Source organism: Protopterus annectens, chromosome 1.part1 (genome assembly GCF_019279795.1).
Source record: "Protopterus annectens isolate FY-2018-M chromosome 1.part1, PAN1.0, whole genome shotgun sequence".
Classification (NCBI taxonomy): domain Eukaryota; kingdom Metazoa; phylum Chordata; order Ceratodontiformes; family Protopteridae; genus Protopterus; species Protopterus annectens.
The window spans coordinates 1,703,744,190-1,703,768,594 of NC_056726.1; the positions used below are offsets into that span (position 1 = coordinate 1,703,744,190).

The following is a 24,405-nucleotide window of genomic DNA, read 5'->3' on the forward strand; positions in this document are numbered from 1 at the left end:
CCGTGACTTAGAATTTTTTTGCATTGGCCAAACATACATTAGAATATGGATTTCACCATAGGTTCCTTTTTCAAGTCTTCATGTCATGCATAAATTTAATAGATTAGGCCCCATTGTGTCTAATACTGAAAGTATTGAACTACAGTGGATTTTTAGACTTGCAGCACATAAACAATATGGCTTGAATGAATTTGTATCTGTCAAGCCTGTATTGAAAATGAAGAAGCTAGGCAAGGGCTGATTTTTGTTCATGTCCCCTTTAAGAGTTTTGGAGGGAATTTTAATTGATTTTATTGTGTGTGTATATAAGGTGTTTAGTTGCATAATTCCTTGTCTGCTGAAGCGGTTTTGTCCAACTGTGAAAGCGCTTACCATTGTACAATAAAGGAGTTTTATACTTGGATTTACATGTTTGGATGTTGTGCCTTCTTACAGTGTTACTCTTCTTTTGGGTTTTTTGATATTTTATCTACAGACTGTCTTGCTTTGTCTTGTTGGGAAACCTTTGGACACTTTCATAGATGAATACTGGGCTAACTGCCCTGAAGGGCCATTTTAAGCCTAGCCAACAGCCAGAGGCCACAATCAAACCCTGTGTTTATGAAGCAAAGACTTTAACCATTATATCAAACCTACCCACTCAACTCACTGAAAGTCAAAACAAATACTGTAAATTAAGCCAGGACCAAGCAGAATACCCAGAACACTAGGAAATGCCTATTACTAGAAAAAATGCAAAAAGTGTTACAAAAGAAGCATTCTCTGTCATGTTAATCAGTATTAGTAGGTAATCAGTCAATGCACTTGAAAAGCAGACAGATGGTGTCTGATTCATGTGACTCACATCCATGATGTCTATGTAACAGATAACAAGGTTAGATCTTGTTAAATCTTGGTAATACAGTAGTAATGTGCAAAAGGGGAAAAAAAGGCAGCACATAGCAGCACACAACATGTCATTTTATATAAACTAGAATTTGATAATTACATTCAAAAGTTAAAGCAAGTTAGTTAAATAACTATAAAGCAAACTTGGTGCTCCAAATATAGAATCCTCATCCACAATAAACAGTATTAACAGATTAGCAATAAATCTATCTCAAAGTCATAGAAATGGAAGTGAATTAAACAAAAGTTGTTTATTGCTTCCCAGATGTATTTCAGAGAGGTAGCACTGACAAAGTCTGGTAACTGATCATTCACATTACACTGCCTGACAAGGAGATGGAGCACAAATAAATACAGACAAATAAAGAGCATATCATACTACAAAGTGTATTTTTCCCCAAAACTTTATTTGATTTTACATATATAACAAAGCAACTAGATTCATTAATAACAGGGTGCTTTAACAGACGGTACAAAAACAAAACTTCATAAATGAAAACATTAACTATGTTATATTTATTTACAACAGTGCCATTCAACTAAATCCTTTGAGTAGTCAAAATACAACCTCATGTTTCAAAACATTTGAGAGAAAGTAGGGGTATACAAAGTCAGCATATTGAAAAGAAGAGAAGGAGGAAAAGGGGAAGAAGCTGCACCTAGCAAAGAATGAGCTGATTAGGGGGTGACAGAGTAAACAAGGAAGTTATTAAATAGAGGTAGAAGGTAAAAGGAAATACAAGTGAGGAGATTTATAATAAAGAGGTGGTACTATAGCAATTGCATTAAGGCGATTTAGGTTGAGATAAGTTTAAATAGGTTTTCCCAGTGTTCAAGATAGTAAGGTTGATTTTTACTATTAGATGACACAATATTGTGGGCTAATAAGTGCTTGATTGCCATTTGCTTGAACCCCCCCCCCTCCATGTTATTGTTAGTTCATAGGTTCATAGATTTATAGGCTGGTACTAGGCTATCGGCCCTAGGGCCTGTACAAGCTTAGCCATAGCAATTCTCTGGCTATTTCTTCCAACAATATTTACTTCCCTGGATCCCTGTCTAGCAGGGCGACTGACGTGATTTCCGTGGTATATTTCCTATCTCCCATCCAGTCGTCAAGGTTCATTTTGAAGAGGGCCAAGGAGGTGCTCTGTTTGACATGTATGGGCAGTCTATTCCAGAGTATGGGAAGTCCCTGGGTCAGGAACCTATCCCTCCAGCATGTTTTGTTCAATGTGATGACAAGGTTTTAGGTCCCTGGAGCGTGTGGCTCAGATGGATTGAGATTTCTTTAAGTGTAGCATGTTCACCAGCTCTTGGTTTGACATGGCCTTATATGTTAAGCAGAGATCGCCTCTGAGTAGACGATATGCGACAGAGTATAGCTGGAGTTTTTTTAGTCAGTCAGCATAGGGCATCTGCTTTAGGCCTGTGATTCTTTTAGTGAGGTGTTTCTGCAGCCTTTCCAGTTGTTGCAGATGTCTTGTGAGGTACACACCAAATGGGGCGTTGTACTCTATGATGGGTCTAATGAGTGATGAGTACAGTGGGACAATGACCTCCTTTTTTTCTGGATGAAAAGTCCTTAGTGATGAGATGTGCCACATCGAAGGACTTCCTGACTGTTGTGGCAATGTGGTTATCGAAGGTGAGAGTACTATCCACCTGTGTTCCTAAGTCTCATATCACATTTTCGGTGTTTAGTGTATTGCCACCTATGTGGTAATTCACGGGTACATGTTTTTTCCTGAAGGGGATAACTATACACTTCTTGGCATTGAGCTTGAGCCCATGGCTCTGGCACAAAGCATCTGTTTCTGTAAGGCCCTTTTGTAGACTATCCACATCATTTGGTGATTCAATAATGGCTCCGAGTTTGCAGTCATCTGCAAACTTTGTTGGCCAGAGTTCCTTAGTGTTGGCCTGTACTTCAGAGAAGTAGATGCCAAACAAGAGCAGTCCCAGGACCGAACCCTGAACTACCCCACTTGTCACTTGTCTGGAGCTGGATTTGGAGTTGGCTACTTTTACAGTGTGGGTTCTGTCTGTAAACCAGTTGGCAATCCATTGAGTGATGTAGGGATTTATGCCCAGCTTAGTAAGTGTATCTATGATTCTAGAGTGGGGGATGGTGTCGAAGGCCTTGGCGAGTTCCAGATAGGCTGTGTGGACTGCCTTACCCTCGTCCATGGCACTAGAGACTGATTCGAAGAAGTCAATCAGGTTCAGGAGACACAATCGGCCTTTCACGAACGTAAACTGGGTGGGGTCCAGTGTTTGAAGGTTGCCAGTGTCTTTGTTTATAAGGTCCATGATAATACATTCCATAGCCTTGCAGATTCAGCAGTCGAACTTTCAATTCCCATCTGCATGGGTGTCATGAAGTTTGTCAATTCTGACTTGATTAGCATGAAGTTGGCCTTGGAGCAAATTTTTATGGATGTTTCCTTATTGGGGGGTGGGGGTGGAATGTGGATGTCAAAAGTGATTAGATTATGGTCAGACCTAACCACCGAGGGGGTGATCACTGGTGTGGAGCATCGATTTCCCATGCTGGTAATGACCACATCGAGGATATTGGAGCCCTGGTGGGACTATGGATTAGTTGATCCAGGGCATTGGAATTTATGAATTCCAAGAACCATTGGGCAAAGGTGTTGGTACATGAGTAGTTTTCCCAGTTAATGGCAGGGTAGTTGAAATCACCCAGTATTAGGGTGTTTGGTTGTATCTTAATATTTTCCATTATGTTTAGAAAGGTGTAGTGAGAATCTCGGGGCATGGTGGGGGATCTGTAGCAAGCTACAATTTGGATTGCAGTCTTACCTAGTGTTAGTTGCATCTGGAGAATTTCAGATGCATTGTGTTGGGCAACTAGCCTGAAGGTGTGAATATCCTTGGTGAATATGGACGACTCCTACACCTTTAGTGTTTTGGTCCTGGTTTGGTGGCCGAAAAGTGTGGTAAGAGTAGTAGCCTGGTACTGCAGGGGTGCTCTCTGGAACCTTGAATCAGGTCTCAGTTACTGCACAGATATCGATGTTCTCCATTTTCAGGAGTGCCTCACGAGAGTGCATTTTGAGGTTTAAACTTTTAGCATTGAGTAGCATTACCTTCAGATTTTGCATACTTGTACCTGTTATGGTGGTGGTTTGTCCTTTGAGCCTTGCCTAAAAAAGGCACTATAGGGGTGCAAGAGCCTTAGCCAGTGACCTGAATCCCAGGGGCAGCAGGTACAGACCATCTCTGGCAAAGCATCATAGTCTGTCAATCATGTCATCCCAGGCAGACAGATACTGAATCTTCTTTGAATGACACCAGAAGCTTAGCCAATTGTTGAAGTCAATCATCATCATTCTGGGCGAAAGCAGGATGCTACTCAGGGCTAGGGTCATACCTGCCTGAGTCACATGATCTGAGAGCTCTTCCATGTTTCTTTTCATGTACTTCAGGGAGGTACATCTCAAGTTATTCACTCTAACATAGACAATGGCAGAGTCATATTTGTACTTGTGGAGTGACTTGAGTACATGCATTATTTGGCGGATCCTGGCACCTGACAGGCAGCTGACTGTAATTTTCTCTTTGTTTAGCCTGGTGAGTGCGACATCAGTGTGCCTGACTATAGAGTCACCTATGACTAAAGTGTTCGGTACGTTGTCTTGCCTTAGGGGCTGTTGTTGGGTGGCATACTGGTGTTGTGAGCTATGTGATACTTTGGTTGTGATTGGTGTTTGTGTTTCAGCTTCGAAGGTCCTTGTTGCTTGGGCAGATTAATGTTAAGGGCCTCTGCATATGTGTGTTTAGTGTTGCTATGTGTGGGTGTTGGTGGTGAAGGTTTGGTTTGGCTTCATGATGTCTATCACATATAATTGACCAGCCACATCACTGAACCATTTCTGCGAAACCAGAAAAGTGAAATCTTTTGAATGTCGAAAAAACTTCGAATTTTGACATTTCCGACTGGGCCACACCTCCACACCAGTGCTAACATGGGTCAAAAAGGGGGTGTGATTTTGTCGCTCAGAAATTTGGTGTTTGACATTTTGAAGAGTCGTCGTTTGGTATTCACAGAAGCAGGGTCAACCATAACGTGTCGGCATTATTTGGTAAACCGAGGGTTTTGAAAGGCTATGTGTAGCTTGAGGTGTGGTGCAGGTGTTAACCTTCTCCTCTTGATTGTCTAGCACAATCTTGTCTGTAGAGAGCTTTGCTTCCAGTTTGGCTATGTAAGTGCATCTCTCGCAGGTTGTAGTGCTGGGTGGTAGGAGGAGAGGGTTGTTTGTGTACATGAGGCAATTGCTGCATTGCCCCAGTATGCCCAGCTTCACCAGGTGAACAGGAGAAATCACCAGAAGCTGACCCTTGTACATGCCTGTTTAGGTGATTTTTTTTCCACTTACCTTGGCAAGGTACTTTGCAATTATAGGCTGTTTAGTGCCTACAATTAATTTCTCCTTATTAAGAATGACAGTTGAGTGCTTATATCAGCTTAAGGCTTCCTAGTGCTTTCCAGCAGGTTTTAGAGCAAGTGCTAGTCATAGGGACTCCAACCAGAAAGAGTCAGGAATCAATGCACTCTGCTCCTTCTCTCACCAGGATCAGAATATAAGCACAGATTCCAAGCTGGCATGTATAAAGCAGTTATTAAGCTTTCTGGTGATCAGCAGTCTCCAGGAAATAATGTAACTGCACTCCTTCTCTCACCAGGAGAAAATAGAAGCACTAATACCAAGATGACTACTGAGAGGCAAAATGTGGGCTCTCCAATAACTGGTGGTCTTGCAATAGATGCTTAAAGGTAAGATTAAAAAATGGTTTATCCTAAACACTGCAGAGGAATTAGATGTGAATGTAGGTAAATTAACTTTTACCTAGGTAACTTTAGTTGTACCTGTCTAAAAAGTTAAGCTTTAGTGGGAGAGTCATTATTTTTAAAACAGCAAGATAGATTGAAAGAGGGTGGTCACTTTTGTATTCTGGTACTATGGAATACAGTAGGATGGCCAATACATTAAATAGTTGAAGGGGAGTGATTTCGCAAAATGAAAATGTTGTGCTTAATCACACAAGCCAGTAAAAACAGAGAGGACATGAGATATATGGTTAAATTAACATAAGGGCAGGCAAATAGAAAGACAGTGGTGTTGAAGAACACAACAGTAACTCGGTGAGAGGGTGGGGAAATTATTTCTGCCTGACTCACAAGAGACAGAGCTGTGGTCCCTTTTCAAGTTTTAATATGCAGTTAAAAGCAGAATACAAGTACAACACAAGGTAAAGAAAACAAATCATAGTATTCAAAATATAAAAATGCAATAATGTAATATAAAATACAACAAATAAAAAGCAAACCACCTTTCCCTCAGAGCAAAGTGTAGCATAGTCTAGGTGAGCCTTTCTAGTAAAGCTCTGAAATGTTTCATTTTACCCCTTAAATAGAAGGATTAGCTCTTAGCTCCACCCCCTCAGTTCACAGATGATTAACCTTAACTGACCTCTTCTATCTTATGTGTGAGTCTTTTATTGACCTGTTCTAATTTCTGCCTGACTCACAAGATACAGAGCTGTGGTCTCTCTTCAAGTTTTAATATGCAGTTAAAAGCAGAGTACATGTAAAACACAAGGTAAAGAAAACAAATCACAGTATTCAAAACAGAAAAAGGCAATAAAATAATACAAAATACAACAAATAAAAAGCAAACTAAGCTTTCCCTCACAGCAAAGTGTAGCAGAGTCTGGGTGAGCCTTTCTAGTAAAGCCAAGTCTGTCCATCCATTTGGAAGCAATGAAAAGTTTCCATAATAGAAAAATATTAATTAGGGTATGAATTTGGTTTGCTGTTAGTTCTGAGGGAGGAATATAAAGTAATGTAAATAGCCCATGAGAGGGTGGATTTTTCAAAACCCATCTTTTGGAACTGATCCATAAGGGAATTCTAGAGTTTATATACACATTTGCAGCTCCTGAAGTAAGTAAGTCCACTCTTTGAGCTTCACTATAAGGACAGAAAGGTGGGATGGTGGGATTGAATTTATGTAATACTGTGGGGGTAAAATAAGTATTGTTAGGAATCATAGGTTGTGTGTACGTCAGTTTTTTCAATGGAGGTTAAAGTAATTGATTGTTTTAATTATTGTTCAGAAAGCGAGGGGTTCATTTTAAGCCAGTACTTAGCAATGAAAATATTATTTTGGCATTTGATATTAGTTATTAAGTTATATGTATTTGATATAATTTTTTAATTGATAATATCGGTTATCAAAGGGAGTTGCATGTTTTAATGTCCCTCATTGACAAGTTATCCTTGGAGTGAAGGTGATAACATAAATCTGTAATTTGCCTTAGTAGGATGGTGTACCTCTTAGGTAGCTAAAGTTGTTCTCTAGTTTCTGTGATGGTATAGTCATGAAAAGACAAAAAGTGTAGGATTTGTTTACTTTTTAATAGTGGGAAGTTATTTAAATTAAGCATAGAGTTATTAATTTTCAAATTTGGGTTAAGGTGCAGGGGTTACAAAGTCTCCATAGCTATGGATAGGTTTAGTGAGGCAAATCATTTTTGTAGGTTAGTTATAAAGTATTTGATTGGATTAATTAGCTTATAAGACATCAATTCCCTTTTACGAAGAAAGGGAAGTGCTTTGGGGTTGAAATTAAGTGATGTTACATATTTATAATATAGATTTAACCATACTGGTGTCAAGGTGTTGATTGCCGCATCATGAGGGAGTTTTGTTATTCTGCTACAGTTAATAATATCAAAATATAATTTGAAATCTGGTTGGTTAATTCCCTCATTTGATTTTGGTTGTATTGACTTACTACATGATATCCTAACAGATTTAGGAGATCATATAAATTCAGCCAAAAATTTGTATAAACTATTGAAGAGTTTGTTGAAAATTATCACTTGAAAGGACATGAATATATAATAACCTATGTACCTGGGTAGTATGTTCATCTTGACAATCGCAACTTTAGACATAAAGGGTAATTTTAGGTTAATCCATCTGCTACAGTCTTGCATTATATCTTGCCATTTCTTCAAGATATTATTCTGATAGAACTCCCCTTTATTTCAGTAGAATGTAATGAGGTATTTAGCAACTTGATTTATTTTAATAGTATTAAGTAGTAGGATATAGATATAGTAATTTAGGAGAGTTTAAAGAAAAAAAATATGATTTTATCTAGGTTAAGTTTATAGTTGGATAGCTTTGAGAAATTATTGATAGCTGTCATTAATTTAAAAACGTCTGAGCTTGGCAAGGTAAAATATAACTTTAAGTCATCAGCAAAGGCTGTCCGTAATATTTTGGAGCTAAAGAGTATTGGAGGGTTATGAAAGGTATATTGTTTAATAAGCAGAAAGAGGGGTTCAAGATAGAGGTTGAAGAGATATGGGGATAAAGGGCAGACCTGTCTTGTTTCATTTTTGATAATAATTCTATTCGATAAATGTTTATTTATATAAAGGGTTGTATAGGATTTGTCATATAGTTTTCTGATTATTTTGATAAAGTTAGGTGGAAACCCAAAATAGAATACTAGGAAATGAGATAGTAATCGACAATCTCCAACAGCATGCAGCCAGTAACTTCAAACTATTACAAGACATGCAATGCAAAATTACAGACCTAGAAGCCCATTCTCATAGAAATAACATTATCATACATGGTATCCCTGAAACAGTCACACATTCAAATTTAACAATAACTGTCAAACAAATTTTAAACACCTTATCTGAGTACCCTACTGTGACGAACAAAATCTCTATAGAGAGACAGCGCACTGTGCCCTTCAGAAAACACAGACATCTGACAAGCCAAGACCAACTTATTTCAAAATCCTAAATTACCAAGATGTATCCAAAGTCCTTCAACTTGCAAAAAAAAGGCTCTCTCACCTGGAATGGGCATCGGATCTCCATAGCACAAGATCTCCCTCTGCAGATAAGACAGCTAAGACAAATCCTATCTCCATTTTGCCGCTTCTTAATCAACAGGAAAATTAAGTTTCAAATGAAATTCCAAAACACATTAATGTTCTGTTACTGGGAAATAAAATACTCTGCTACATCTCTTAAAGAAGCAAAATAACTTTTTTTACTCCCTTTTCCATGAAATACCTGCCTTGGAATCAGCTCCTAAGTGAACACGGCCATTGGGACTTGTGTGGCTGCCTCCATATTACCTCATCGGGGAGAATTTTGTCACTGTCATATTTTGTTTCAGGCCTACCAGCTATCCATCTGTGAATCAGAGGCTTAGAGGGAACTAATTAGAAGGCAAATGTCAGATTGATGTTTCCGGACAGTCAGGATATAGAGTGACCAGTAACCTCTACTTCTTCCTGTTAAGTGCTTCCCCCTTCAGTTCTGGAACCTCCAGACCTAAAGACCTCATAATTAATCCTGATATTAACATGGATGAAACAGGAGGATGACTCCAGATGTCAAACTTGCTCACATTGATGTAAACATGGGAAATCTTTAGTGCATATCGTAGCAATCATCAGTGTGGCCCAATACAGTATTGTTAACAATATAAATAAGGTACTAAGCTCTTTAACTTTTTGATTTTGCTAAAAGTGAGCAACAGAACCAGCAGTAATATATGGCTTTTCTAATTCTAACTATATCTTCATTATCAGAATCGACAGGGTGATACATTGGACTTTGGCTTATAATTAAATGATCAAGCTGATACACAGAAACCGCATTTCCCGATTGCTTGTCTTGTTATTGCCAAGATCTGAGATGATATATTTAGCCTTAATAAATAAAATGTACACACTCAGGGACCTCTGCTAGTTGGCATGCAGGTTTTCCTATCAAAATTCTTCTTTGAATAGATTCTCTTTTCTTATGTGACAATCTAGGATGGCAAACTCTTATGAGATGTAGAAAATTACCACGATTGTTGTGGATATGTTTAAAATACAATGAACATAACTACAAGAAAAAAGTTTTGACTGCATACTCTCACTGTGAATGTGCTTGATGTTCAAGATTAATGCTGAAGTAGATTTAAAAAGTAGCCGTAAAAATAAATATAATTACTCTAGCTTTAGCAATCTGTACTCTTAGCCCTGTTATTCAGCTTTCTTGTATTGTTAAAACAAAAATGATAACTTAGAATAGCTGATCTGATCCTGGATTAGGGTGAATTTGAAATACCACATACTGTATTATGGTTTACCTAAGGATATATCAACACAGTGGGAATGGACTTCATTCCTAAAGAGATATGTCATAATTCTGACTTTTGAAGCTAAACATTCCATGAGAGTCAAACTCTTAAACTCTAAACAACAGCTAAATATTTTCAAGCGTTATTGTTGTTACTGTTTCATTCCTGAGGAAATCTTAAGTACTCTTGATGCATGTTGACTGCCAGAGTTGCTCATGACAGTGCCTATAATATATCTGGAAACTAATAATTCCATGTTTCATATAAAATTGTAGGTACCTTTACCATCTCTGGATAAGACTGTATTTTCTATACTTTCTGGATGAAACTGTTCTCTACTTTCCTTAGTTATGAGACATACTCACTGAATGTAAAATACTATAAAATGTTACTATAAAATGTTAATACTGTTTATGGGGGATGAAACTAACACTTATCCTAAGCTGGATAGAACCTGAGATTTTAAAAAACTGTATCTAATATTTTTTCTATATTGCTAAGTAATCTACAGTGAAACCAGACTGTAGGTATCTTGTAGCTTTTGAAAGTACTTTTATGTTCTTTTATCTATTCATTAGTATGCTATCTTATTACCCATTTTTGCTAATGTATAAAGACAGTACTATATAGGGTAGGGATAATGGTAATTAGTAGTTGTAGAAAAGTGTTCTAGTAGGTTAGGCTTTTTCTGTCTTTTATATATTTTTACTAAGGGGAAAGTTAACATGTCAACACCACATGCAATATGTTATTGTTTTGATACTCTTAGACAGTATCCCTTACCTAAACCAATCCTTCCTATTTCCCCTTCTTTGTTGGCCCAGAAGTTAGTGGATAGGCACATGGTGAGGGTAAGAAGGATCAGGTGTCATTCAACAAAATACCATATCAAGCTTCTTATATACACAAAAACTAACCCATTATGCTGTCATCTTTTAATAATAAGGTCTACCTCTGAAATAAATGTGGGAGAGTGAATCCTGGAATGTTAAGGGGATCCAAACAAGGGACAAAAGGAACCTCTTTCTCCATCTTGCTTTTAAGTCAAAGGCAAACATAATTCTAATTCAAGAATCCCACCTGACAACAGACAAGTGGGCAAAGATCGAATTAAAAAAATGGATCAGACAAGTTATCTCATCAGGCAAGAAAACCAACAGTTCAGGGGTGGCCATAATAATTAAAAAGTTTTTCCAAGATAGCATAATAAAATTTGATGCTGACGCAGCTAGAAGATGGTGCTATATATCATGTTAAAACCCTTCCATAAAGAAACATAAGTTAATTCTAAATATCTATGCCCCCTGTATCACTCAACAGCACTTTTTTATGTCTTTATATAAGATCTAATCTGCATATAAAGACCAGTGTATAATTATAGGAGGTGACTGGAATGCATATCAGGATCCTTCTTGTGATAAATCCAACCCCAATAAACCATGCAACAAACAAGCTACCACTGTAATAGCTGAACTTAAACATGATTTTAAACTTTTTGATCCTTTTAAGCATAATATAAAGGACAACACACATGAAAAGTTTACATTTTACTCCCAATGCCACAAGATGTGGTCTCAAATTGACTTTTTTTTAATCTTGACTTATTTTTAAATATGAACATAAAATCTTATAGTAACCCTAGATTTTTTTCTGACCACTCAAAAATATCATTACACATAAATTGGTTGGTCGAACAGAATCTAAACCAAAGAGGGTATAATTGGACTATTAATCCCAATCTCTTACAGAAGCAAAACGACATAGAGGAGCTCAACCTATATTTAAAGGAATTACTGGTAATGATCCTGACCTCTCATCTCCCGGCTGACATTGAATGGGCCACTACCATATCCCAAATAAGGGGCCTCCTTACTAGTAAACTGACATTTTATAGAAAAACTTTGGAACTGAGATGAAACAATATTAATAGAAAACATCCACAAACTAGAATTAGAACTTCAAAAGGATTTTAATAAAAAAACTGAGGAACAATTATTAAAGCTCCAAAATTATCTTTAATTATTGAATGCCAAAAACTTGTCATTCTGTGAATCAGTAAGCCTGACAAAATACACTGAGGGAACACAAACCCTATCCAGAGCCTTAGCAAGACTAATCTCCCTTCAAAAATCTATGCCTACCTTCTCAGAAATACATCACACAGATAAGACTTAGTGTTCTAAAAGTGATATTATAAAAGTATTCAAAAATATATACACAGATATATCGGGAACAAACCCTTCCTAATCTAGAACAAGAAAGAACACTTTTTTTTTCCAGAGACTGTCTTTCCCCAAATTTGATTCTAATCAACAGAAAATATTATCATCCCCTGTTTCTCTGCAGGAAATTATTAATACAATAAAAACTTGAAATCCCATAAGGGTCGAGGTCCAGATGGTTTTAAGACAGAATTTTATTAAGCATTTTCTCCATTAATTGCTAAAATACTATTAAATTTATTCAACTATGTTATTAGTAACAATATAAATGATACTCAATTCAATTCTTTGCAAACTATTTTCATCTTAAAGGACCATGGAGACCCCAAGGATCCTAAGTGCTAAAGACCCATCTCCTTAATTAATTGTGATGTCAACATTCTCACAGCAATACTAGCCAATAGACTAAAATCGATAATAACCCACATTATCTCAACTGAACAATCTGGATTTACCCCTTATAGAAAAACCAGTGATAACACCCTTACTCTTGAAGCACTAATTACATTCGCATAATACAAGAAAAACAAGACTTTACACTTGTAATGGATGCATATAAGGCATTTGACAGATCTAACATAAACTTCCTTCTTTCAACACAAAGTGTATTTTAAAAGATACACTTAAATCTAATTACTGGGCACATGAACTGATGTATGTTACCCTGTTTTGTACCCATGAATGATACAGAAACTCATTTCATTTACCTGTAAAAGAAAGAACTTTGCCTGTATAACATTGCAATATCTTTTCTTCCTTTCTGAGACATAAGTAAAACCATGTTGCCTGACTTCTAATCCATCATAATGTACCAATAACCCTTTCAGGAAACCTCAAAGACTTCTGAGAGTGTGGTAATATAGTAGCAAAACTATTTAGTCAGAAATGTGTAATATTAGCTTCTGCTTAAATGTTAGCCATTCTCTTTTTTTTGGTTTCAGATTCAGTTATCTTGTTTATTGGTCATCTGCATGAATGATTTTTAATATGACTGATATCATCAATGTACAGTACGTGAGGCTTAATATGCAATAAAATTAAACAGAATATTTATGCATGAGCTTTTGAAGTTGTACATGCTTACCGGTGGACATTTTCCTGCACAGAGGGAAAAACTGCAATGCAAGTATACTTGTGAATATCTGGCCATCCTGAAAGCCTTCATAGAAAAATAAACCATGAGATCAACTCCATCCTGAATAAAAGAGATTGTAATAAACCCTGGAAGTGGACAGCTGTAGAGAAAAATGAAATGAAAAAAATGAAGTACTGTCAAGAAAGCTATTTATTAATTTAAACAAATCTTAATAAATAGAATGTATCAATGCTTCTTTAAGCAGCTTGCTGTTTGCAGTCAGCTGAAATAGAAACACATTCAGGAACACATCAACAAATGTAAAATAGTTAAGAACTGCATGGTTTACTGAGTATGCTGTATTTTTCATACCTTCCACAGAGCATCCCCCCAGGCAGTATTAATGGTGTCAGTACATAACAATGTTTTATTTTTTCTTTCTACATGAATTATGCTGTGTTTACTATTTAAACAACAAGAATTGGTGCACATTTTACTACTGTCTGAAAATATGCTTAATAGGCATATACTTTCATTGTGGCCAATGTGATAACATCTATTCATTTATTATGCAAGTAGGTGAACTGAACCATCTGTGCCCCTTTCTTTAGTCATGGACTAGTGACAAAAATGTAAAATTAAAGAATTCTGGTGGAAAATACAATCATATACTGAGATGAAGAACAAGGCAAGCAATAATTTACAATGTATAAAAGTGCATTAGGTCTCAATCCTGCCACTGGCAACTTTCAGGTAAAGGCTACTCCCTCATACTGGCTCAGCAAAGGAACTAGTCTAAATTCGCCATATCAGAGAACATTTAGGAACCTGCACTGCTTACTTATTCTGTGATGAGCACTTCTTCTGTGTTCTCCAGTAACAGATATCACAATTTCAGCATTCACTATGTCCATAACAGTGTTGTTTCTCTTTTCAGATAAAGAGTAAAGGAAGCAGGACCTTTCATGCATGTAAAGGAACTTGTAGATTTGATTTTCTTCTGAGACTGGTTATACCCGCAAAGAAGTCTTTCTAACACTCCAACATTATCCACCCAAGTTTTTTACCCTTATTCTCCTTATTTGCCTTTTCTTATTCCGTGATATTGTGCTGTGGGTTGTTGCAGGAAATGATCTGTAAGCTAATTCAATTATCTGGTTAACAAAATATTAAATTAGAAAAAAATACAATCTGGCCTTATTCAGTCCTCATTAACATCTTTAACTATGTCTAGTGAATGTTGAATAGCTTTGATGATGAATCCATAGCCATTTCACCAACACCATATTATATTTTGCTATGCACTGTACAGTAATATTTTGTAACTATGCATATTAATAATCATTGGAGTTAACTGTAAATGGTGTGCCTTACCTACAGCTGTAACTACAGCATGTGGTGGCATTATAGGATGATTAGTACATGCAACACACATACCTGAGTATATAAGCACATAGTTTGTAGCATTTTGTTATAATCTCCGGGTGCAGCTTGCATTCCTTACTACTGTATATATGTTTGAGCCCTAACTAGTGTACTAACCGATACTGTATTTTAAGAAATGCCTGTGTAATAAAACACATGAAATTTACTCATACGTCTGCATTAACATAATTACAATTTCATGACAGTTTAGCATTGACTCTTTCATGTTTGAAAATTGCGGACCTCATAAGTAATCCTCTGTTTTTATAAGACTGATGAATTAATATCAGTACAGAGATGATAATGAAGAACTGCGGTTACGGTGCTGCGGTAGCATTGTCGCCTCACAGTAAGACATTGTTCTGTTCGATTCTCAGCTAAAGCGTCTTCTGCATGGAGACATGCGTGAATGGGTGTACCTCCATTGAAGGTTGTGCATCAGGTCTGGCAACGTGGCACATACAAATCTACTCCCAATCATTAGCAGACCGAAGTTCCGCTGTGGCGACCCCTAACCAGGAAAAGCCGAAAGACACAACAACAACAGAGATGATAATGAACATTGAGTAGTGTTATGCTTGCCAGGAGCAAAAAAAAAAAAGATGTGAAACAAGCCTTGGAGCACCTTAATGTAAGGAAGTACAGATCTGTTTTTATTCACGTTGGTACAAATGATGTCACCGACAAAGATTCTCTGACTGTTAGTCGGGAACTGACAGCCCTCCTAGATTGTATAGCCTGTACTGGTGTTAGGACATATTTTTCACAAATCACCTATAGAAAGGATAAGTCAGGTCACTGTGAATGAAAAGATTTTTTAGATAAACACCTACATGGAAAAAATGTCCTGTTTTAAAAAATGGAAATGTGTAGAGCATCCAAGCCTGCTTTTGGGCACACGTGTTCAGACAGGATGGTGTGCATTTGTCTAGATCAGGGAAGAGAATTTTTGCAGCAGATATTTTGCAATATTTGACAAACACTAGTCAGGATTTTTGCCAGGTCAAAAATGTAGCAATTCACAGAGAGCAACATCTGATGCATCCCTGATGGTTGTTAATGCTAGAAGCATTAATAATAAAGTTTTTTATTAGAAAATGTGCTACATTCCCACAAGATTGATGTTGTTATAGTTTGTGAAACATGGTTAAGGAACAATGACTGGAAACCAGTTCTGTCAGGGTATAAATGTTTTTACTGTAACAGACATTCTAACAAAAAATCATGTGGAGGTATTATGATAGGGATTAAAGATAGCTATGAGACTTGTGATTATTACATGTTCAATGATAACACCAATACTATAGACTGTGTAACTGTGACAATAAAGACAACCCTGGAACATATAACAATTGCTGGAGTGTACAGACCACCAAAGTCAAGTGCAGATGACCTAGAGGAATTCATATATTTCTTACATGAAACACAGGAGGAAAGAATACTATTAGCTGGGGACTTAAATTTACCAGAAACAGACTGGAATAATATTGATTCAACAATGTTAATAAAGAAATTATTCATAGAGTATGTTCAGGAACAACAAATGCTTCAGATTGTAAAAAAACCTACCAGGGGTTGGAATATACTAGATATTGTTTGTGTTCCCAAAGAAATTACTATAACTTCAAGTCAAGTTTTACCACCATTGATGTGCAGTGACCATGGGGTCATAAAGGTTAATTTGTTGCTAGATAATTCTGCCAAACTGAAATCTAAGCCAATGCACAGGTTAATAACAGATTATAGGGAAGCAAAACTGTTACTATATAAAACTAACTGGAGTGAGGTGTTCAGTGGAAAAACTGCAGATGGAATGTGGAAAGCTTTGAAAGAGAAATTGAGTGCAAAAAGTAAAAAAAAAAAATGTTTAACATCAAGATCTAGGCACGCAACATCAGGGGGGTATATTTCCATAAGAACATGATACCTGATTAAGGTGAGAGACAAAAAATATAAGAAATGGGAGAGAGGTCGAACTACAACTTTGAAAACTGAAATAAACGAGCTGGACAAATAGATTAAGCATAGTGTTAGACAAGATCAAGAAAAATTTGAAGAGAATTTATATAAAGATATTGAGCATAATAGGATGCATTTTTATAGATACATAAGATGTGGAAGGAGTAAAAATACACAAACTGATAAACTGTGTGCAGATTCTAAAATTTATTCTCAGACACAACAGATTATAGATATATTTACAAAATTTTATGCAAAACAGTTTGGCTCCACAAAAGGGGTGGTAGGTTGTCCTAGTGACATCCAAGTAACCCCAGATACTGGAATCAAATTAAATTATATTGAAAAAGAACTGTGCAAACTGGATCCAAACAAAGTGCAGGGAGGAGACAGAATAAGTAACAATGACCTGAGAATACTTAAGCAAGAACTTACACTGCCATTACATCTATTATTCACTAGGTCATATAAATATGGGGAGATTCCTCAAGATTGGAGACATGCACTTGTTAAACCTGTCTTTAAGGGAAAGGGGAGTAGGACAAACCCAGAATCATATAGACCCTTAAGTCTACTTTCATGTTGTGGAAAAATAATGGAGAAGGTAATACTGGATAAGTTATTGTCAGAACTGGATAGAGTGGGACTAGAAACCATATATCGGCATGCATATGCTGAAATTAGAGCTATTACCACCTGTAACATGATGTTCTATAACAATATAATAACAGCTATGAATGAAAAATTGTGCTGTGATGTGATTTATATAGATTTAACTTCAGCATTTGATGGGGTCATGCACAAAACACTGATCAATAAATTAGTACAACTAGGTATTGATGTACTGTTGATAAGATGGATAGCTGCATGGCTTACAAATAGGATATGGCAAGTATCAGACACCAACTGGACAAGTGAAATCCTTGGTTACCGTCAAGGTATCCCACAGGGCTCTGTACTTGGCCCTTACTTGTTTAGATTGCATCTTTCAGACCTTACTTTTTCATCTGAAGTGTTCTACAGTCTATAAGCTAACGACCTGAAATTGGGTAAACTGATTACAACTTTTACAGATGAGGCATGTCTGCAAAATAATTTGACTAAAATTGCCCATTTGGGCACAGAAGAATATGTTGATAAATACATCAAAAACTAAGCATATGAGATTTGGGAGACATAAACTGAAAGGTGAATATTTAATACAGCACACAGTGGTTGAAACTGTAGACTCATTTAAGGACCTGGGTATATGGGTAGATTCAGCTATGAGTTTTTCTAATCATATCAACCAACTGGCTAATGATAGTTATAGAACTACAGGTTGTATAAAAAGATTTATAAAGTCTAGGAAATCAAACATAATGAAGTCATTATCTGTTAGTTACATTAGACCCAAACTTGAGTATGGAATAACAATGTGGAAATCCTACAGGAAAACAAGCATGAATTAACTGGAAAGAGTAGAGTGGAAATATACTAAGGGCATCCATGGATGTGAAAATCTAAGTTATTATGAAATACTTGTACAGTGTCTCTTGCAGATATTTAAGAGGAGATCTTATTCAGGTATATAGGGCATTTAGGGACAACTACCTCTGGGAATGTTTTTGGTTAACAAAATGTACTAGAGAATCATCAGATAACCCATGTAGAAGATTCTATAGGAATGAGAAGTGTACTAATTGGTTCTCTGACAGAGTAGCTGATGCATGGAACAGACTAACTAATTACATTAAAGCAAGTACTAGTTTAGATATTTTTAAGAACAGCCTGGATACTTATTATGGGAACAAGTGTTTTGGTATATTGGCAAGCTAGAAGGGCTTTAATGCCCGTGCTTGAAACATTTGTATGTATGTATGTATGTAATGCATAATCTTCTGTAGCATTTCAGCCTTCACCTGATACAAAGTACTGATTATAACCACAGAGTATAGAAGTCTTAGTTTAGTGTTGCTGTTTTGGCCTTTCCTTCAAGGTCTAGACCATACTTTATCTGGGTAGCTATTACATGATAATAATACATCCCTGTGTTAAACTCTTTATTTTTTATGCATAACAGCTTAGGTTGACCACACATTTTTGCTGCTAAATCATTTAGAATACGTACTTATGATTTATAACTTTGAAGGACCAATGAGTTAAGGTGGACTAATATCAAAGAATCAGGAGGGTGATTTTAAACAACAAAACTTTTCTTATATAACAATTGCATGTTTTGCCTTTGTACTGTTCACCTTACTTAGATAATAATCTATTCTGAACACAGTCTGTTTATTTCTCTCTTTGCAGGCCTGATGAGTGTGACATCAGCAAGGTTTGCTTTAACTTCCCTTTGTCCTGGAAATAAGAAGTTGTTGAGATTCAAGTGACTGGCTAATAACAACATGACACAGCTTTAATTTAATTAATTAAAATTTTACTTTACAATATAATTAAATTAATTTATGTTTTTCTACATGAAGTAAATTTAATTCATTTAATTTTAATTTTAGTTTACACTGCAAATAAATAAATTTTATGTTACATTTTCTATATTGGAGAACAGCCCTAGTGAATGGAATAGCATCAGTTGTTTATCCCCTTCAACTCTACAGTGTTTAATTTATGCAATGCAACCTATAGGTTGTTGTTGTTGTTGTGTCTTTCGGCTTTTCCCGGTTAGGGGTCGCCACAGCGGAACTCCGGTCCACTAATGATTGGCAGTAGATTTTTACATGCCGAGTTGCTGTCCCTGATGCACAACCTTCAACGAAGGTACGCCCATTCACGCATGTCTCCACACAGAAGACGCTCTAGCTGAGAATCGAACAGGACATCTTACTGTGAGGCGACAACGCTACCTATAGGTTGCACTAATGTAAAATTGAAAATTAAATTACTTGTGTCTATCTACTACAGGCTTGTGTGGTCCTGTTGGAGCAGCATTCTGAGCAGTATAGACAAGAAAGGAAAACAAAAGAACCAATGAGAAAAACAGCCCAAACTTTAGTCAATAATGCCAGCTTCTTAGAAACAGCAGTAAATTATCACCTGGCACAGATTAACCAACTGTTATTTCCTAGACAACTTACAAACTTGTAACAAAACACAGTTCACCTGCTGAGAAGTCCGATCCTTTAATGTAAAATACAATTCATGAGCGCTTTCGTCTGCATAAAACAAACTTCATCAGATAAAGTCCCACTATAACTGACATAATTTATAAAAAATGTTTAACCAATGAAATTTTCACATTAATAAAACAATTAATCAATAAAATTCTAAAAATACTGAACATTCAAAATTTAAAGAAACAAGAACATGTTGGTGGTTGTTTATATGTATACACACACTTCTGACAGATTAAATGGTAATGCATCGTAAAAAGTTTTTTTGTTAGAAATATAAATAAACAAAAAAGTAATCTACATCATTATTTCGTGAGTAAGTTGATATATAATGTGTGCTTACATCTGGTGTATTAAAAATATATTTGTGCCATCTTCAAAGTATATTTGCCTTCCCTGTTAAGATGGCTTTGATGTTTATATACTCATTTAAACCTGGAAAAATATTGGATTTTAATCTTAACTGCCATCTAACTTCCTTCTGCAGTAAAATATTTTTGATATCTCCTCCTCTGATTTCCAAATTAACCGTATCTATGATACCAAATTTAAAAGATGGGACGGGTTGGCACATGGTGGTGTGTTTGTATAAGGCACTGGTCTCTTTTTTATTTTTTATGTCATTCTTGTGTTCGTAAATCCTTTCTTTTAAATGACGTTCAGTTTTGCCCACGTAGTAACATGGGCAATAACAACAGGTTGCCAAATACACCACCATGGAAGAATAACAGTTACCCCTACAGAATTTAACCTCCGTATTCAACCCATTTTTTAAAACAATACTATTAGAGGTGTTGATAGAAGAACATTGGGTACATCTGCCACAGGGGTGGGTACCCCTGGAGTTCTTGTAAGAATAGTCTCTTCCTTCCAAGGTTCTTTTAAGATTATTGCCCACCCGATGAATAAATGTAGGTTGGTTCCCTATAACTTCAATAATTTCAGGGTTGGTTTTTAAAATAGACCAGTTTTCTTGTAAGATTTTTTTGAAAATAGGAGAAAAGTTGTTGTGTTGAATAGAACAGGATCCTGAAAATTCATGGGGTCTATCTTCTGATGTTTCTGTATTCTCAATGGGGTGCCCAAGTAAAGGTTTGAAACGGGTACCCCACCCGTTATGTACTTCCGTCAAAATGTTTTCTACCAAAACCACAGGATACCCCCTTTCTCCAAACATTTTACCCAGTTTGATGAATTCTGGTTGGAGATCTTCTATGTGGGATGTCATCCTAGCCACTCTGACAGCCTGCCCTTTTATAATGCTTTTTTTCTGGTAAAAGGATGTTGGCTGTCAAAGTGGAGGTAGCTGTTACACCAAGTTGGTTTTCTATACACCTGAGATTTGAAACCATTCAAGGTTTTGGATAGTGTAATGTCTAAATAGTTGATACATTCTGCACTAACTTGGTGAGTGAAAGACAACCAGGAGGTGGTTTGGTTGATGTAAAAATAAATTGTTCCAACTCGACTGGTGTCCCATCCCAAATCACAAAAATATCGTCCAAAAATCTATAATAAGCTGTGATTTTAGCAGAAAAAACACTCTCAAAAATGTGTAAGGTCTCCCATTCCAGGAGTACCAGGTTGGCATATATGGGGGCACAAGCTGCCCCCATTGCCACCCCACTGGTTTGTTTGTAAAGAACCCCTTCGAAGTTTATAAAGTTATTGTCTAAAACTATTTCCATTAGTTCCAACAATAAAGATTTTCTGTCTGGTGTTAATTCGGAATATTTATGAATACTGGTTTCAAAAAATTCAAAGCCCTCTTTCCTAGGGATACAAGTAAATAAATCTTTCACATCAATGGTAATGAGGAGACTATCCTTGGACCATAACCCCTGGTGCATCTTGCCCAAAAAGTCCCAAGAGTCTTTTATAAGATGTTTATGTTTTTTTGCAATATTTTTGAAATTCTGATCAATAAATACTGCCAAGGGATGGGTTTTAGATCCACGGGCAGAGACAATTGGTCTAAAGGGTGGTTCCATGATGTTTTTGTGTGTTTTTGGTATCCCAAAAAAACCAGGGATGAGTGGATGGGTTTGTCGGAGAAAATGAAAGGTCGTCTGGTTAATTCGTTGTTCCACCAAATACTCCTCTAAAAGGGAGTCAATTCTGTTGTAAGCAGTAGAAATTTCATTGAGGGACACCTTTTCAAGAGTCCAACGAAGTTTTTTTAGGACCCAGAAGGTCAGAACGTTTAGCCCACAAAAACCAAAATGTAATCAACACGAATTCCTTTTCAAAAAATCAGGATTGGAACTACAGGGGACACAGGGGGAACAGGGAGGGTCAGATGCCATAATTACACACGACAATGGTATTGTGTCTGAATATTGTGGATACAAAATATACAACTATTCTGATCTGACACTAGAAAAAACTCATTTCCACCTGTTTTCCAAAGGCTTCAAGTTTATAAAGAGTTTTAAAAGAGACTTGTCACAGATTTTAATTGATTTAAAATTGTTCCTTAGAAAATTAAATCTCAAAATTCTTTACAAGAAAGGAGTTGCTAAGCAATATACAGGGGACAGTGTCAACCAAACCTCCACTAGAAGGAGTGTTTACAACCCTCCACTTCACCCTTTGCTCCATACTTTTGAGAACATTGTCACAAAAGAAATATATGAAACATATAGCAAAAATACCGAAGGGTTTTGGCAGAATCACAATTTAAAAGCAGAAGAAGCCACCCTCCTGAAGAATTTAACACAAAATAAACAACTACGTTTTATGGAACCTGACAAAGGGGGAGGTTTGGTAATTTTTAAGCAAAACGATTATACAAAAGCTATAAGTACCATTTTGACACAAGAAAAAACCTACTGTTTGGTGTCCCTCAATGAAATTTCTACTGCTTACAACATAATTGACTCCCTTTTAGAGGAGTATTTGGTGGAACAACGAATTAACCAGACGACCTTTCATTTTCTCCGACAAACCCATCCACTCATCCCTGGTTTTTTTGGGATACCGAAAACACACAAAAACATCATGGAACCACCCTTTAGACCAATTGTCTCTGCCCGTGGATCTAAAACCCATCCCTTGGCAGTATTTATTGATCAGAATTTCAAAAATATTGCAAAAAAACATAAACATCTTATAAAAGACTCTTGGGACTTTTTGGGCAAGATGCACCAGGGGTTATGGTCCAAGGATAGTCTCCTCATTACCATTGATGTGAAAGATTTATTTACCTGTATCCCTAGGAAAGAGGGCTTTGAATTTTTTGAAACCAGTATTCATAAATATTCCGAATTAACACCAGACAGAAAATCTTTATTGTTGGAACTAATGGAAATAGTTTTAGACAATAACTTTATAAACTTCGAAGGGGTTCTTTACAAACAAACCAGTGGGGTGGCAATGGGGCAGCTTGTGCCCCATATATGCCAACCTGGTACTCCTGGAATGGGAGACCTTACACATTTTTGAGAGTGTTTTTTCTGCTAAAATCACAGCTTATTATAGATTTTTGGACGATATTTTTGTGATTTGGGATGGGACACCAGTCGAGTTGGAACAATTTATTTTTTACATCAACCAAACCACCTCCTGGTTGTCTTTCACTCACCAAGTTAGTGCAGAATGTATCAACTATTTAGACATTACACTATCCAAAACCTTGAATGGTTTCAAATCTCAGGTGTATAGAAAACCAACTTGGTGTAACAGCTACCTCCACTTTGACAGCCAACATCCTTTTTACCAGAAAAAAAGCATTATAAAAGGGCAGGCTGTCAGAGTGGCTAGGATGACATCCCACATAGAAGATCTCCAACCAGAATTCATCAAACTGGGTAAAATGTTTGGAGAAAGGGGGTATCCTGTGGTTTTGGTAGAAAACATTTTGACGGAAGTATATAACGGGTGGGGTACCCGTTTCAAACCTTTACTTGGGCACCCCATTGAGAATACAGAAACATCAGAAGATAGACCCCATGAATTTTCAGGATCCTGTTCTATTCAACACAACAACTTTTCTCCTATTTTCAAAAAAATCTTACAAGAAAACTGGTCTATTTTAAAAACCAACCCTGAAATTATTGAAGTTATAGGGAACCAACCTACATTTATTCATCGGGTGGGCAATAATCTTAAAAGAACCTTGGAAGGAAGAGACTATTCTTACAAGAACTCCAGGGGTACCCACCCCTGTGGCAGATGTACCCAATGTTCTTCTATCAACACCTCTAATAGTATTGTTTTAAAAAATGGGTTGAATACGGAGGTTAAATTCTGTAGGGGTAACTGTTATTCTTCCATGGTGGTGTATTTGGCAACCTGTTGTTATTGCCCATGTTACTACGTGGGCAAAACTGAACGTCATTTAAAAGAAAGGATTTATGAACACAAGAATGACATAAAAAATAAAAAAGAGACCAGTGCCTTATACAAACACACCACCATGTGCCAACCCGTCCCATCTTTTAAATTTGGTATCATAGATACGGTTAATTTGGAAATCAGAGGAGGAGATATCACAAATATTTTACTGCAGAAGGAAGTTAGATGGCAGTTAAG

At 36.6% G+C, this 24,405-nt stretch overlaps 1 protein-coding gene across 1 annotated transcript in view; it reads right to left on the reverse strand.

The window, feature by feature from the left end:
• The window catches only part of LOC122811880 (uromodulin-like), a 728,404-nt gene that overhangs the window by 241,306 nt on the left and 462,693 nt on the right, over positions 1 to 24,405 (reverse strand). Inside the window, exon 6 of the mRNA XM_044084023.1 lies at positions 13,388 to 13,538. Coding sequence (XP_043939958.1) covers positions 13,388 to 13,538 — 151 coding nt within the window. The remainder of the gene's footprint in view (positions 1 to 13,387; positions 13,539 to 24,405) is intronic.